At 52.8% G+C, this 17740-nt stretch overlaps 1 protein-coding gene across 1 annotated transcript in view; it reads left to right on the top strand.

Moving 5' to 3' along the window:
• Window positions 1-17740, top strand: part of LOC132384107 (neurexin-1-like) — a 1241271-nt gene that overhangs the window by 473921 nt on the left and 749610 nt on the right. The window contains exons 11-12 of the mRNA XM_059955449.1: window positions 12755-13138; window positions 15791-15994. Of these exons, the coding sequence (XP_059811432.1) occupies window positions 12755-13138; window positions 15791-15994 (588 nt within the window). The remainder of the gene's footprint in view (window positions 1-12754; window positions 13139-15790; window positions 15995-17740) is intronic.

Here is a 17740-nt window from a genome sequence, read left to right on the forward strand (position 1 = left end):
CCTTTCACACCTTCTCTGCCACCTGTCTAACACCCCTCCCTGGCATGCTTTCTCTGCCACCTGTCCAACACCCCTCCCTGGCACACCTTCTCTGCCACCTGTCCAACACCCCTTCCCTGGCACACCTTCTCTGCCACCTGTCCAACTCCCCTCCCTGGCACGCCTTCTCTGCCACCTGTCCAACTCCCCTCCCTGGCACGCCTTCTCTGCCACCTGTCCAACACCCCTCCCTGGCACACCTTCTTTGCCACCTGTCCAACACCCCTCCCTGGCACACCTTCTCTGCCACCTGTCCAACACACCTCCCTGGCACACCTTCTCTGCCACCTGTCCAACACCCCTCCCTGGCACACCTTCTCAGCCACCTGCCTAACACCCGTTCCCAGCATGCCTTCTCTGACACCTGTCTAACACCCCTCCCTGGCACACCTTCTCTGCCACTTGCCTAACACCCCTTCCCAGCACGCCTTCTCTGCCACCTGCCTAACACCCCTTCCCAGCATGCCTTCTCTGCCACCTGTCCAACACCCCTCCCTGGCACACCTTCTCTGCCACCTGTCTAACACCCCTCCCTGGTACACCTTCTCTGACACATGTCCAACACCCCTCCCTGGCACGCCTTCTCTGCCACCTGTCCAACACCCCTTCCCTGGCACACCTTCTCTGCCACCTGTCCCAACACCCCTCCTTTTCACACCTTCTCTGCCACCTGTCTCACACCCCTTCCCAGCACACCTTCTCTGCCACCTGTTCAACACCCCTCCCTTTCACACCTTCTCTGCCACCTGTCTAACACCCCTCCCTTTCACACCTTCTCTGCCACCTGTCCAACACCCCTCCCTGGCACACCTTCTTTGCCACCTGTCCAACACCCCTCCCTGGCACGCCTTCTCTGCCACCTGTCCAACACACCTCCCTGGCACACCTTCTCTGCCACCTGTCCAACACCCCTCCCTGGCACACCTTCTCTGCCACCTGTCTAACACCCCTCCCTGGTACACCTTCTCTGACACATGTCCAACACCCCTCCCTGGCACGCCTTCTCTGCCACCTGTCCAACACCCCTTCCCTGGCACACCTTCTCTGCCACCTGTCCCAACACCCCTCCTTTTCACACCTTCTCTGCCACCTGTCTCACACCCCTTCCCAGCACACCTTCTCTGCCACCTGTCTAACACCCCTCCCTTTCACATCTTCTCTGCCACCTGTCAAACACCCCTCCCTGGCACACCTTCTCTGCCACCTGTCCAACACCACTTCCCTGCATGCCTTCTCTGCCACCTGTCCAACACCCCTTCCCTGCACACCTTCTCTGCCACCTATTCAACACCCCTCCCTAGCACACCTTCTCTGCCACCTGTCCAACACCCCTCCCTGGCACACCTTCTTTGCCACCTGTCCAACACCCCTCCCTGGCACGCCCTCTCTGCCACCTGTCCAACACACCTCCCTGGCACACCTTCTCTGCCACCTGTCCAACACCCCTCCCTGGCACACCTTCTCTGCCACCTGTCTAACACCCCTCCCTTTCACACCTTCTCTGCCACCTGTCTAACACCCCTCCCTGGCATGCTTTCTCTGCCACCTGTCCAACACCCCTCCCTAGCACACCTTCTCTGCCACCTGCCTAACACCCCTCCCTAGCACACCTTCTCTGCCGCCTGTCTAACATCCCTTCCCAGCACACCTTCTCTGCCACCTGTTCAACACCCCTCCCTTTCACACCTTCTCTGCCACCTGTCTAACACCCCTCCCTTTCACACCTTCTCTGCCACCTGTCTAACACCCCTCCCTGGCATGCTTTCTCTGCCACCTGTCCAACACCCCTCCCTGGCACACCTTCTCTGCCACCTGTCCAACACCCCTTCCCTGGCACACCTTCTCTGCCACCTGTCCAACTCCCCTCCCTGGCACGCCTTCTCTGCCACCTGTCCAACTCCCCTCCCTGGCACGCCTTCTCTGCCATCTGTCCAACACCCCTCCCTGGCACACCTTCTTTGCCACCTGTCCAACACCCCTCCCTGGCACACCTTCTCTGCCACCTGTCCAACACACCTCCCTGGCACACCTTCTCTGCCACCTGTCCAACACCCCTCCCTGGCACACCTTCTCTGCCACCTGCCTAACACCCGTTCCCAGCATGCCTTCTCTGCCACCTGTCTAACACCCCTCCCTGGCACACCTTCTCTGCCACTTGCCTAACACCCCTTCCCAGCACGCCTTCTCTGCCACCTGCCTAACACCCCTTCCCAGCATGCCTTCTCTGCCACCTGTCCAACACCCCTCCCTGGCACACCTTCTCTGCCACCTGTCTAACACCCCTCCCTGGTACACCTTCTCTGACACATGTCCAACACCCCTCCCTGGCACGCCTTCTCTGCCACCTGTCCAACACCCCTTCCCTGGCACACCTTCTCTGCCACCTGTCCCAACACCCCTCCTTTTCACACCTTCTCTGCCACCTGTCTCACACCCCTTCCCAGCACACCTTCTCTGCCACCTGTTCAACACCCCTCCCTTTCACACCTTCTCTGCCACCTGTCTAACACCCCTCCCTTTCACACCTTCTCTGCCACCTGTCCAACACCCCTCCCTGGCACACCTTCTTTGCCACCTGTCCAACACCCCTCCCTGGCACGCCTTCTCTGCCACCTGTCCAACACACCTCCCTGGCACACCTTCTCTGCCACCTGTCCAACACCCCTCCCTGGCACACCTTCTCTGCCACCTGTCTAACACCCCTCCCTGGTACACCTTCTCTGACACATGTCCAACACCCCTCCCTGGCACGCCTTCTCTGCCACCTGTCCAACACCCCTTCCCTGGCACACCTTCTCTGCCACCTGTCCCAACACCCCTCCTTTTCACACCTTCTCTGCCACCTGTCTCACACCCCTTCCCAGCACACCTTCTCTGCCACCTGTCTAACACCCCTCCCTTTCACATCTTCTCTGCCACCTGTCAAACACCCCTCCCTGGCACACCTTCTCTGCCACCTGTCCAACACCACTTCCCTGCATGCCTTCTCTGCCACCTGTCCAACACCCCTTCCCTGCACACCTTCTCTGCCACCTATTCAACACCCCTCCCTAGCACACCTTCTCTGCCACCTGTCTAACACCCCTCCCTGGCACACCTTCTCTGCCACCTGTCTAACACCCCTCCCTTTCACACCTTCTCTGCCACCTGTCTAACACCCCTCCCTGGCATGCTTTCTCTGCCACCTGTCCAACACCCCTTCCCAGCACACCTTCTCTGCCGCCTGTCTAACACCCCTTCCCAGCACACCTTCTCTGCCACCTGTCCAACACCCCTCCCTAGCACGCCTTCTCTGCCGCCTGTCTAACACCCCTTCCCAGCACGCCTTCTCTGCCATCTGTCCAACACCCCTCCCTGGCACGCCTTCTCTGCCGCCTGTCTAACACCCCTCCCTGGCACGCCTTCTCTGCCGCTTGTCTAACACCCCTTCCCAGCACGCCTTCTCTGCCACCTGTCCAACACCCCTTCCCAGCACGCCTTCTCTGCCACCTGTCCAACACCCCTTCCCAGCACGCCTTCTCTGCCGCCTGTCTAACACCCCTCCCTGGCACACCTTCTCTGCCACCTGTCCAACACCCCTTCCCAGCACGCCTTCTCTGCCGCCTGTCTAACACCCCTCCCTGGCACACCTTCTCTGCCACCTGTCCAACACCCCTTCCCAGCACGCCTTCTCTGCCGCCTGTCTAACACCCCTCCCTGGCACTCCTTCTCTGCCACCTGTCCAACATCCCTTCCTAGCACACCTTCTCTGCCACCTGTCCCAACACCCCTCCTTTTCACACCTTCTCTGCCACCTGTCCAACACCCCTCCCTTTCACACCTTCTCTGCCACCTGTCCAACATCCCTTCCTAGCACACCTTCTCTGCCACCTGTCCAACACCCCTCCCTTTCACACCTTCTCTGCCACCTGTCCAACACCCCTTCCTAGCACACCTTCTCTGCCACCTGCCTAACACCCGTTCCCAGCATGCCTTCTCTGCCACCTGTCCAACATCCCTCTCCAGCACGCTTTCTCTGCCACCTGTCCAACACCCCTCCCTGGCACGCCTTCTCTGCCACCTGTCTAACACCCCTCCTTGGCACATCTTCTCTGCCGCCTGTCTAACACCCCTCCTTGGCACGCCTTCTCTGCCGCCTGTCTAACACCCCTTCCCAGCACACCTTCTCTGCCACCTGTCTATCACCCCTCCCTGGCACGCCTTCTCTGCCACCTGTCCAACACCCCTCCCTGGCACGCCTTCTCTGCCACCTGTCTAACACCCCTCCTTGGCACATCTTCTCTGCCGCCTGTCTAACACCCCTCCTTGGCACGCCTTCTCTGCCGCCTGTCTAACACCCCTCCCTGGCACGCCTTCTCTGCCACCTGTCTAACACCCCTCCCTGGCACTCCTTCTCTGCCACCTGTCCAACACCCCTTCCCTGCACACCTTCTCTGCCACCTATTCAACACCCCTCCCTAGCACACCTTCTCTGCCACCTGTCCAACACCCCTCCCTGGCACACCTTCTTTGCCACCTGTCCAACACCCCTCCCTGGCACGCCCTCTCTGCCACCTGTCCAACACACCTCCCTGGCACACCTTCTCTGCCACCTGTCCAACACCCCTCCCTGGCACACCATCTCTGCCGCATGTCCAACATCCCTTCCCTGGCACACCTTCTCTGCCACCTGTCTAACACCCCTCCCTAGCACATCTTCTCTGCCACCTGTCCAACACCCCTCCCTGGCACACCTTCTCTGCCGCATGTCCAACATCCCTTCCCTGGCGCACCTTCTCTGCCACCTGTCCAACACACCTCCCTGGCACACCTTCTCTGCCACCTGTCCAACACCCCTCCCTGGCACACCTTCTCTGCCGCATGTCCAACATCCCTTCCCTAACACCTTCTCTGCCACCTGTCTAACACCCCTCCCTGGCACACCTTCTCTGCCACCTGTCCAACACCACTTCCCTGCATGCCTTCTCTGCCACCTGTCCAACACCCCTTCCCTGCACACCTTCTCTGCCACCTGTTCAACACCCCTCCCTGGCATGCTTTCTCTGCCACCTGTCCAACACCCCTCCCTAGCACACCTTCTCTGCCACCTGCCTAACACCCCTCCCTAGCACACCTTCTCTGCCGCCTGTCTAACATCCCTTCCCAGCACACCTTCTCTGCCGCCTGTCTAACACCCCTTCCCAGCACACCTTCTCTGCCACCTGTCCAACACCCCTCCCTAGCACGCCTTCTCTGCCGCCTGTCTAACACCCCTTCCCAGCACGCCTTCTCTGCCATCTGTCCAACACCCCTCCCTGGCACGCCTTCTCTGCCGCCTGTCTAACACCCCTCCCTGGCACGCCTTCTCTGCTGCTTGTCTAACACCCCTTCCCAGCACGCCTTCTCTGCCACCTGTCCTACACCCCTTCCCAGCACGCCTTCTCTGCCGCCTGTCTAACACCCCTCCCTGGCACACCTTCTCTGCCACCTGTCCAACACCCCTTCCCAGCACGCCTTCTCTGCCGCCTGTCTAACACCCCTCCCTGGCACACCTTCTCTGCCACCTGTCCAACACCCCTTCCCAGCACGCCTTCTCTGCCGCCTGTCTAACACCCCTCCCTGGCACTCCTTCTCTGCCACCTGTCCAACATCCCTTCCTAGCACACCTTCTCTGCCACCTGTCCCAACACCCCTCCTTTTCACACCTTCTCTGCCACCTGTCCAACACCCCTCCCTTTCACACCTTCTCTGCCACCTGTCCAACATCCCTTCCTAGCACACCTTCTCTGCCACCTGTCCAACACCCCTCCCTTTCACACCTTCTCTGCCACCTGTCCAACACCCCTTCCTAGCACACCTTCTCTGCCACCTGCCTAACACCCGTTCCCAGCATGCCTTCTCTGCCACCTGTCCAACATCCCTCTCCAGCACGCTTTCTCTGCCACCTGTCCAACACCCCTCCCTGGCACGCCTTCTCTGCCACCTGTCTAACACCCCTCCTTGGCACATCTTCTCTGCCGCCTGTCTAACACCCCTCCTTGGCACGCCTTCTCTGCCGCCTGTCTAACACCCCTTCCCAGCACACCTTCTCTGCCACCTGTCTATCACCCCTCCCTGGCACGCCTTCTCTGCCACCTGTCCAACACCCCTCCCTGGCACGCCTTCTCTGCCACCTGTCCAACACCCCTCCTTGGCACGCCTTCTCTGCCGCCTGTCTAACACCCCTTCCCAGCACACCTTCTCTGCCACCTATCACCCCTCCCTGGCACGCCTTCTCTGCCACCTGTCCAACACCCCTCCCTGGCACGCCTTCTCTGCCACCTGTCTAACACCCCTCCTTGGCACATCTTCTCTGCCGCCTGTCTAACACCCCTCCTTGGCATGCCTTCTCTGCTGCCTGTCTAACACCCCTCCCTGGCACGCCTTCTCTGCCACCTGTCTAACACCCCTCCCTGGCATGCCTTCTCTGCCACCTGTCCAACACCCCTCCCTTTCACACCTTCTCTGCCACCTGTCCAACACCCCTCCCTTTCACACCTTCTCTGCCACCTGTCCAACATCCCTTCCTAGCACACCTTCTCTGCCACCTGTCCAACACCCCTCCCTAGCACACCTTCTCTGCCACCTGTCCAACACCCCTCCCTGGCACACCTTCTCTGCAACCTGTCCAACACCCCTCACTGGCACGCCTTCTCTGCCACCTGTCCAACACCCCTTCCCAGCATGCCTTCTCTGCCACCTGTCCAACACCCCTCTCTTTCTCACCTTCTCTGCCACCTGTCAGTGTGACGCTCCACCCACCATCCGATGTTCCTGGTAGATTTACCAACTCGCTCACCACTCCATATTGACAATTACAATACTGTGCAGAAGTATAGGCACCCTAGCTATATATACAGTGCCTATAAAAAGTCTTCACCCCACTCCCCTGGAGATTTTCATGTTTTCTTGTTTTACAACATTGAATCACAATGGATTTAATTTGGCCTTATTTGACACTGATCAACAGAAAAGGACTCTTCTATGTCAAAGTGAAAACAGATATCTACAAAGTGTTCTAAATTAATAACAAATATAAAACACAAAATAATTGATTGCATAAGTATTCACCCCATTTAATATGACACACCAGATTATCACTGGTGCAGCTAATTGGTTTTAGAAGTCACATAATTAGTTGAATGGAGATCACTGTGTGAAGTCAGAGTGTTTCAATTGACTGTGGTAAAAATACACCGGTATCTGGAAGGTCTAACTGCTGGTGAGTCAGTATCCTGGCAAAAACTACGCCATGAAGACAAAAGAACACTCCAAGCAACTCCACAAACAGATTATTGAAAAGCACAAGTCAGGAGATGGATTCAAGAAAATTCACAAGTCACTGAATATCCTTTGGAGTACAGTTAAGACAACTATCAAGAAATGGAAAGAATATGGCACAGCTGTAAATCAGAATCAGGTTTATTATCACCGGCATGTGACATGAAATTTGTTAACTTAGAAGCAGCAGTTCAATGCAATACATAATCCAGCAGAGCAAAAAATATAATAAATAAAATAAAAATAATAATAAATAAACAAACAAGTAAATCAATTAAATATGTTGAATAGATTTTTAAAAACATGCAAAAACAGAAATACTGTATATTAAAAAAAAAGTGAGGTAGTGTCCAAAGATTCAATGTCTATTTAGGATGGCAGAGGGGAAGAAGCTGTTTCTGAATCTCTGAGTGTGTGCCTTCAGGCTTCTGTACCTCCTACCTGATGGTAACAGTGAGAAAAGGGCATGCCTTGAGTGCTGGAGGTCTTTAATAATGGACGCTGCCTTTCTGAGACACTGCTCCTTGAAGATGCCCTGTGTACTTTGTAAGGTAGTGCCCAAGATGGAGCTGATTAGATTTACAACCTTCTGCAGCTTCTTTCAGTCCTGTGCAGTAGCCCCTCCATACCAGAGAGTGATGCAGCCTGTCAGAATGCTCTCCACAGTACAACAATAGAAGTTTTTGAATGTATTTTGTTGACGTGCTAAATCTCTTCAAACTCCTAATGAAGTGTGATCACTGTCTTGCCTTCTTTATAACTACATCGATATGTTGGAACCAGGTTAGATCCTCAGTGATCTTGACACCCAGGAACTTGAAGCTGCTCACTCTCTCCTTCACTCTCCTTGTGTTCCTTCGTCTTACCCTTCCAGAGGACCAAAATCTGCTCTTTCGTCTTACCGACGTTGAGTGCCAGGTTGTTGCTGTGGCACCATTCCACTAGTTGGCATATCTCACTCCTGTACGCCCTCTCATCACCACCTGAGATTCTACCAACAATGGTTGTATCGTCAGCAAATTTATAGATGGTATTTGAGCTATGCCTAACCACACAGTCATGTGTATACAGAGAGTAGAGCAGTGGGCTAAGCACACACCCCTGATGTGTACCAATGTTGATCGTCAGTGAGGAGGATATGTTATCACCAATCTGCACAGATTGTGGTCTTCTGGTTAGAAAGTCGAGGATCCAGTTGCAGAGAGAGGTACAGAGGCCCAGGTTCTACAACTTCTCAATCCGGATTGTGGGAATAATGGTATTAAATGCTGAGTTATAGTTGATGAACAGCATCCTGACGTAGGTGTTTGTGTTGCCCAGATGGTCTAAAGCCAGATGGAGAGCCATTGAGATTGTGTCTGCCATTGACCTATTGTGACGATAGGCAAATTGCAATGAGTCCAGGTCCTTGCTGAGGCAGGAGTTCAGTCTAGTCATAAACAACCTCTCAAAGCATTTCATCACTGTCGATGTGAGTGCTACCGGGCGATAGTCATTAAGGCAGCACACGTTATTCTTCTTAGGCACTGGTATAATTTTTGCCTTTTTGAAGCAAGTGGGAACTTAGCCCATAGCAGTGAGAGGTTGAAAATGTCCTTGATTGGCACAGGTTTTCAGAGCCTCACCAGGTACTCCATTTGGACCTTCCGCATTGCGAGGGTTCACTCTCTTTAAAAACAGCCTAACATCGGCTTCTGAGACAGAGATCACAGGGTCATCAGGTGCAGCAGGGATCTTCACAGCTGTAGTTGTGTTCTCCCTTTCAAAGCGTGCATAGAAGACATTGAGTTCATCTGGAACTCTGCTATTCATGCTTTTGGGTTTTGCTTTGTAAGAAGTGATTTCTTACAGACCTTGCCAGAGTTGCCGTGCAGCTGATGTCGCCTCCAACTTCGTTCAAAGTTGTCTCTTCGCTCTTGAAGTAGCCCTCCGCAAATCATACCTGGTTTTCTGGTACAGGCCTAGAGCAGGCCATCCTCAAAAACTGAGTGACCATGCAAGAAGGGGTCCAGTGAGGGAAGCCACCAAGAGACCTATGACAACTCTGGAGCAGTTACCAGCTTCAGTGGGTGAGATGGGTGCTTCGCCAGTCAAAGCTTTATAGGAAAGCAGCAAAGAGAAAGCCACTTTTGGAAAAAAATCTCACATGAACTGTCAGCTAGAGTTGCCAGAAGGCATGTGGGAGACTCTGAAGTCAGCTGGAAGAAGGTTCAAGGTTCTGATGAAACCAAAATTGAACTTTTTGTCCATCAAAGTAAATGCTATGTTTGGCATAAGCCAAACACTGCACATCATAAGACCATAAGATCTAGGAGCCATAGTAGGCCATTCAGCCCATTGAATCTGTACTGCCATTCAATCATGGGCTGATCCAATTCTTCCAATCATCCCCACTCCCTTGCTTTCATCCCATACCCTTTGACTCCCTGGCTAATCAAGAATCTATCTATCTCTGCTTTAAATACACCCAATGACTTGGCCTCCACAGCCACTCGTGGCAACAAATTCCACAGATTTACCACCCTCTGACTCATGTAATTGCACTGGATCTTTTTTCTACATAGACATCCTTCAATCCTGGAGTCGTGCCTTCTTGTCCTAGACTCACCTACCATGGGAAATAACTTTGCCATATCCAATTTGTTCAGGCCTTTTAACATTCGGAATGTTTCTATGAGATTCCCCCTCATTCTCCTGAACTCCAGGGAATACAGCCCAAGAGATGCCAGACATTCCTCATATGGTAACCCTCTCCAATGTCAGTATATCCTTTCTAAAATAAGGAGCCCAAAAACGCACACAACACTCCAAGTCTGGTCTCATGTGCCTCAACATCACATCCCTGCTTTTATATTCTATTCCTGAAGAAATGAATGCCAACATTGCATTCGCCTTCTTCATCACCGACTCAGCCTGGAGGTTAACCTTTAGAGTATCTTGCACAACCTTGGAACCAGGTTGTGGTATCATCACTGGACACCTGGAAACCTGGACACTGTATCGCAGACATGTCAAACAGCTTGAACAATTCCACAATCGTGCTCTGCGATCAATCATGCAAATCCGCTGGCAAGACTCTATCTCCAACCTGACAGTCCTGGACCGAGCCAATTCCACAAGCAATGAAGCCAAGGTTTTGAAGGCTCAGCTCAGATGGACCGGCCATGTGATCCACATGGATGAGTCCAGAATGCCCCGTCAGTTGTTCTACGGAGAATTGGAACAGGGCAACCGTGCCCAAGGTCGTCCAAGGAAGAGGTACAAGGACATCCTCAAGTCAAACCTTAAGTAGGCCAAACTCTAGCCCTGCAATCTTAAACGCACTGCTGCTGATCAGTCCAAGTGGCGCAATCTATGCTCCAAGGCAGCGAACAAATTCCAAGCCAACTGGCGCATGCAGCACCTCAAGGCGAGTTAAGAAAGACACAGGAAGGCGTCTGCTCCTGCCCCAACAGGCGGTGCCCAATCTGAAACCGTATCTGCGCTTCGGACTTCAGCCTCAGAAGTCATATGTGTGCACACAGACGTTGACTGTGCAACACATTTGTCTTCTTCAGACTTCGAGAGACTACTCCTATCTTGCACAAGGACTCCCAAGTCCCTTTGCATCTCTACATGTTGAATTTTCTGCCCATTTAAATACTAGTCTGCTCATTTATTTCTTCCATCAGAGTTCATGACCATACACTTCCCAATATTGTATTTCATTTGCCACTTCTTTGCCCATTCCCATAAACTATCTAAGTCTTTCTGCAGGCTCTCCTGTTTCCTCAACGCAACCCACCTATCCTCCACCTAGCTTTGTATCATCGGCAAATTTAGCCACAAATCCATTCATCCCATAGTCCAAATCATTGACTTACACTGTAAAAAGCAGCGGTCCTAATACCGACCCCTGTGGAACTCCTGGTAACCAGCAGCCAGCTAGAATAGGATCCCTTTATTCCCACTCTCTGTTTTCTGCTGATCAGCCAATGCTCCACCCTAACTCCACTGTAATTCCATGGGCTCTTATATTGCTAAGCAGCCTCATGTGTAGCACCTTGTCAAAGGCCTTCTGAAAGTCCAAGTACACCACTTCCATTGCATCTTCTTTGTCTACCCTGCTTGTCATTTCCCCAAAAAATTGCAGTAGGTTAGTCAAGCAGGATTTTCTGTTCAGGAAACCAGGCTGGCTTTGGCCTATCTTGTCATGTGTCACCAGGTACTCCGTAATCACATCCTTAACAATCAATTCCAACAACTTCCCAACCACTGATGTCAAGCTAACAGGTCTAGAGTTTCATTTCTGCTGCCTCCCACCCTTCTTAAATAGCAGAGTATCATTTGAAATTTCCAGTCATCTGGTACAATGCCATCATCAAAAACACACCATCCCTACTGTGAACTGTGGTGGGGATGCTTCACTGCCTCAGGCCCTGGAAGGCTCATGAAGGCAGAGGGTAAAATCAATGCAGCAAAATACAGGGAAATCTTGGAGGAAAATCTGATGTTATAAGAGAACTGTGACTTGGGACAAGACAGTGATCGCCACACATAAAGCCAAAGCTACACAGGCATGGCTTAATAAATAACAAAGTTACTGTCCTGCAGTGGTCAAGTCAGAGTGTGACAATTTCATTTGAGAGTTTATGGCTGGATTTAAAAAGGGTTGTTCACTTACGATCCCAATGCAATCTACAGAGCTTGAGCAGTTTTGTAAAGAAAAATGGGGAAAAATTGCGGTGTCCAGATGTGCAAAGCTGATAGGGACCAATCCACACAGACTCAAATTGTAATTGCTGCCAGACATGCATCTACTAAATACTGACTAGAAGAGGGTGAATACTTATGCAATCAATTATTTTGTGTTTTATATTTGTAATGAATTTAAATCACTTTGTAGAGATCTGTTTTCACTTTGACACAAAACAGTCTTTTTCTGTTGATCAGTGTCAAAAAAGCCAAATTAAATCCACTATGATTCAATGTTGGAAAACAGTAAAACATGAAAACTTCAGGGGTCGGGGGTGAATACTTTTGTACAGTACTGTATGTCATGAAATTTGTTGTTTTGTGGCAGCAGTACAGTACAATACTCGGTTACAATAAGAAATATTAAAAATAAATAGTGAGGTAGTGTCGATGGATTCATGGACCATTCAGAAATCTGATAGCAGAGGCGAAGGAGCTGCTCCTAAAATATATGTGTCACACCCTCTCAATGTCCACTTTATCCGGACCCATCACGGACCTGAGACGTAGACTGTCCACTCTCCTCTGCTCTGGTCGGTCCCAACTCCTGCTCTGCTGACTATCATGGTGAGCTCCTGTAATGGATTCCAGCATGTCTGCGTTGGAACAGTCTGAACGGGATGGGATGAGATGGGCCGAGCAGACTCCCTGATGGCTGTGCCTGTTCCCATCCCACCCACAGGTTCGATCTCCGTCAACAGCCGTCACCTGCCCTTCATGGCGAACGGGGAGAGTGAGATTCTGGACCTGGACAGCGCCATGTACCTGGGCGGGCTCCCCGAGAACCGGCTGGACGTGGCGTTGCCGCCGGAGCTGTGGACGGCCTTCCTCAACTACGGCTACGTGGGCTGCGTACGGGACCTGTTCATCGATGGCCAGAGCCGGGACGTCCGGCGACTGGCCGAGATGCAGGGCGCTGGAGGCGTGAGTGGTTTCTGCTCCCGAGAGACCCTCCGGCAGTGCGCTAGCGGACCCTGCCGCAATGGTGGCAGCTGCCGGGAGGGTTGGAATCGCTACATCTGCGACTGCACTGGCACAGGGTTCTTCGGCAGGAACTGCGAGACAGGTTGGTGGGGAGCTGGGGAATAGGGGTGGCGCTGGGGAGTGGGGGGGCATGAGGTGCTGGGGAGTTGGGGGGTGGCGCATACCGAACTTGCTCTCCCACAGGGGCATCAGAGGCAGCAAACTCTCTCTCCCTCGAGACCCAGTGATGCTGACGTTGCTGCACCCTCGTGTTTCAGAGAGCACTGAACCTGCACTCTCACCGTCGGGCATCCTCGACACTGACCTCACTCTCCAATCCTCGGCCGCGAGGGGCACTGAACTCTCTCTCCCGCTCATGGACGCAGGGGAGAGCATGAGGAACTTGTCTCCCTGAACTTGTTGGCGTCACTTCACAGCCTCTTCTCCTCCCAACGGCAACCACCTCCGCTTCAACCCACTCTCCCTGAAGGTCTCTTCCTCTGGTGGGGAGACAAGGACCAGCTCCCCCCACCCCTCCGATAGTCTCTCACCTCTCCTGTGCAGATGAACCATACAGAGGGTGCATCCTTCTTTCAGGGAGAGACCAGCACCAGCCCGACCCTCTGAAAGTCTCCCCACTTTGGGAAGCCCAGATCCAGCCCTCCCCCTCTCCTTCAGTGAAGAAACCAGCACCAACCATCTCCCTTTGAAGATCTCGCCTCCCTTAGATGGAGGAGGAATTAGAAATGTAGCCCTGGGCAGCCCTGAATGCTTCCTGCTCTGTCAACCTTAACAAAGGTATCCTACCCCCCGCTCACCTTCTACATCCAGTGAGGGGGCATGGAATGTTAGTCTGACTATTTGGAGGTGACTCACAATGATGAGACACCACTGACCCTGAACCATCTTGATCCTTCCTGAGAAGATCCCACTCTTCTCCTTTGCAGCTTGAGCTGACAAAGGCCCTCAGACGGGACCCAGAGCCCACGTCCCAGAGTGGGGTGTGGTGGCTGATGGCACGGAACGTGAGATACTGACCACCAGAGGCAACACAGTCCCATGTTCTGAAGGACGGGGAGTGGTGGGTAACAACACTGGGCCCTGCTGGTAACACGCAGAGACCTGAGTCACCAGAGAGACGCTGACTCCATTAATATACAGATCTGTACCCAGCACAACATGCATCCATTCTCCTGGGGATCCTCTCAGCTGAGCCTCCCAATCTCCAATTTCATACATCACCGCGAAACGTAAGGAATTCTGCAGGCGTGGAAATCTTCATCGGCACACTCAAAACGCTGGGGGACTCAGCAGGTCAGGCAGCATCTATGGAGAGAGATAACCGGACCCTTCATCAGGACTGGAAAGGAAGGGGGATGAAGCCAGAATGAGAAGGTGGGGGAGAGGAGGGGTACAAATAGGCAGGTGAGAGGTGAGAGGGAGAGGGTGGTTGTACTGGGGGGATGAAGTGAGAAGCTGGGGGTGAGAGGTGGGAGAATTTCTCTTTGCAAATTGATAGTTTGTCTGTCTTTGTGAGTAGCTTTTCATTGATTCTATTGTATTTCTTTGTTCCGCTGTGAAGGCCTGCAGGAAAATGAAACTCAGGGAAGTGTATGGTGACAGATACGTACTTCGATAATAAATTAACTTTGAACTTTGTGGTAAAGGGTTGGAGAGGAAGGAATCTGATAGGAGAGGAGGGTGGACTATGGAAGAAAAGGAAGAAGGAGGGGCATCAGAGGAAGGTGATAGATAGGTGAGGGGAAGAGAATGGGTTCTGGTTCTCCTCTTCCCCTTCCTTTGCAATCCTGACGAAGGCTCTCATCCCTCAATAGATGTTGCCTGACCTGCTGAGTTCCTCCAGTATTTTGTGTGTGTTTATATGCTTAAGATCAAGCTAACACCAGGTGATTTTAACACAATTTTAACAGCTGTGGTGACATTGCTCACTTTAATATTCAGAGTCTGACAGCGCTTCCTTTGAATTACAAACTACAGTGAGACACACCAGAATGTTCAAACATCTTTCCTGGGACAAAATAACTCACACAGGTTCTGGGGACAAAGATCCCAGACACCCAAGCTCTCTGAGCACACACAAACATCTCAACTATTAACACATCAAATCTGCCTGTGACTGCATTTGATGTGCTAAGTGAGAACATGGTCTGTCAGAAAGGTACAAATAACAGTGCATGATAAAGATTTGTCACAGGGACATCGAAACATACAGTGAAATATATGGGCACCACAGTCCGCGGATATGCTGAGGGAAGCCCACAACATGATGTCAACATACTGGGGTGTCCCAGTAGCACAAAGGTTAGCTCAACGCTTCACAGCACGGGTGACCCAGGTTCAATTCCTGCTGCTGCCTGTAAGGAGTTTGTGTGCTCTCCCCATGACCCTGTAGATTTCCTCCAAGTTCTCTGGTTTTCACCCACAGTCCAAAGTCATACTAATGGATAGGTCATTGTAAATTGTCATGCGATTAGGCTAGGGTGAAGTTGGGAAGATTTCTGGGCGGCATGGCTTGAAAGGTCTATTCTGAACTGTATATCTATCTCTCAACCCTAATCCCGTACAACTTTGGTGGGAAGAAACGCACCCTCTGTGTGAAGTCGCCCTTCAGTTCCTATCAAATCCCTCTGGCCGTTGGTCCCATGACCCTGTGCACATTCACCCTGTAACCCCCACTGCTGATCTTTCTGCACCCCTCACTGTCTGATCTGTTCTCACCCCCCCCCCCCACCAGAGGGCACTGTCCTGAGCTACGACGGCAGCATGTACCTGAAGATCATGATGCCCCTGGTGATGCACACGGAGGCAGAGGACATCTCACTGAGGTTCATGTCCCAGCGAGCCTACGGCCTGCTCATGGCCACAACGTCCAAGGACTCTGCAGACACCCTGAGGCTGGAGCTGGACGGAGGGCGTGTAAAACTCACGGTTAACCTAGGTAAGCCCTCCTTCCCCTCTCCCCCTACCGAGGATTACGGCTACCTTTGCCACAGCGACAAGTATTGTCCAGTCAGATCTGAAGAAGCAAGGATCCTTCTGTGTCCACCTCACTGTGTGACCAAACACAGTTGTCAGTCTGACCTCCTTTGTCTGTCTGACCATGTGACCAGACACAGTCACCTCCCTCATCCACGTGACCAGACGTGGTCACCAAATGTGTCTGCTCTTCCCGATGGCTGTGCTCTCTATTCTGAGGGAAAATGGGTTGCCATTCAGTCAAACGTTGCTTGTCCCCTGCGTGGACACAGTCTGTCCCCCTGCTCCTTGTTGGTCTGAGTGGATGAAACTTGGCATCTTCCTTAAAACATCTGTGAATTTGTCTGCTGCACCATTTTTTGTCAGTACTGGTCAACTCCCCAGTCTCATCTGTTCTCGTCTGATGTTGTGTCCTATCCTCTAATTGTCTCACACTGTTCTTCCCAGTAAGTCCACCACTCCCTGATGCCCGATCTCATCACCGTGGTCACCTCGCCCAGTGGGTGCACCATTGTCAGCTGTGATGGATGACTTGTTTCCATGGTAACTGGATGGTCTGAGCCTCCCGCATCGCGAATTCTCACTTCCAGAATTGGTGGTGCAGGCTCTCCCTGGAGTTCAGCCATAACAACAACTCACAGTTGGAGGGAGGAGGGATGAATGGAGGGAGAGTGGGGGGGGGCACCCGTTGCCATGGAAGCACATTGGAACATCGCTGCTGGTACAACCAGGAACAGGAGCAAAGGCAGGTGGTTAAACCCCACCCCACCTCAACCTGGCTGGAGAGAGTCCACCAGGAGGGGCAAAAGGAAACTGACTAGAAAGGGAAGGGGGTAACGAGATGAGTATGAGGAGAGCATTGAGAATGGACGGGATCTGAGGAGTTTGAATGAGATGGGGGCTGGATCAAAGATTGGAGGAGTGGGCGTGAGATAGGGATGAGGGGGGAGGAGGAGACTGGGGAGATGTGGCAAGGGTGTATATGAGGTGGGTAATTAGCGGGGTGCAAGGGGTATCACTGAGAAAGGAGAGGGAACCAAGGAGATCAGTGAGTGGGAATGATATTGGATAAAGAGCAAGCTGGAGGCTGGAGTGTGAAAGAACTCCATGCAGCAGAATGGCTTGGGAGTGAGGAATGGCGGTGTCGGGGAATGGTGGTGTTGAGGAATGGTGGTGTTGCGGAATGAGGGGATTAAAAAGATCGATGGTGTGGGTAAGGAAATGGGTGAGGAGGGTCATTGAGAGTGGGGGTGAGTCTCACAGAGATGGGATGAGGAGGGTCATTGAGAGTGGGGTGAGGCTCACTGAGATGGGATGAGGAGGGTCATTGAGAGTGGAGGTGAGGCTCACAGAGATGGGATGAGGAGGGTCATTGAGAGTGGGGGTGAGGCTCACAAAGATGGGATGAGGAGGGTCATTGAGAGTGGGGGTGAGGCTCACAAAGATGGGATGAGGAGGGTCATTGAGAGTGGGGGTGAGGCTCACAGAGATGGGATGAGGATCATTGAGAGTGGGGGTGAGGCTCACAAAGATGGGATGAGGATCATTGAGAGTGGGGGTGAGGCTCTCAGAGATGGGATGAGGAGGGTCATTGAGAGTGGGGGTGAGCCTCACAGAGATGGGACGAGGAGGGTCATTGAGAGTGGGGGTGAGGCTCACAAAGATGGGATGAGGAGGGTCATTGAGAGTGGGGGTGAGCCTCACAGAG

The sequence above is a fragment of the Hypanus sabinus genome, chromosome 31 (genome assembly GCF_030144855.1).
Source record: "Hypanus sabinus isolate sHypSab1 chromosome 31, sHypSab1.hap1, whole genome shotgun sequence".
NCBI classification, from domain to species: domain Eukaryota; kingdom Metazoa; phylum Chordata; class Chondrichthyes; order Myliobatiformes; family Dasyatidae; genus Hypanus; species Hypanus sabinus.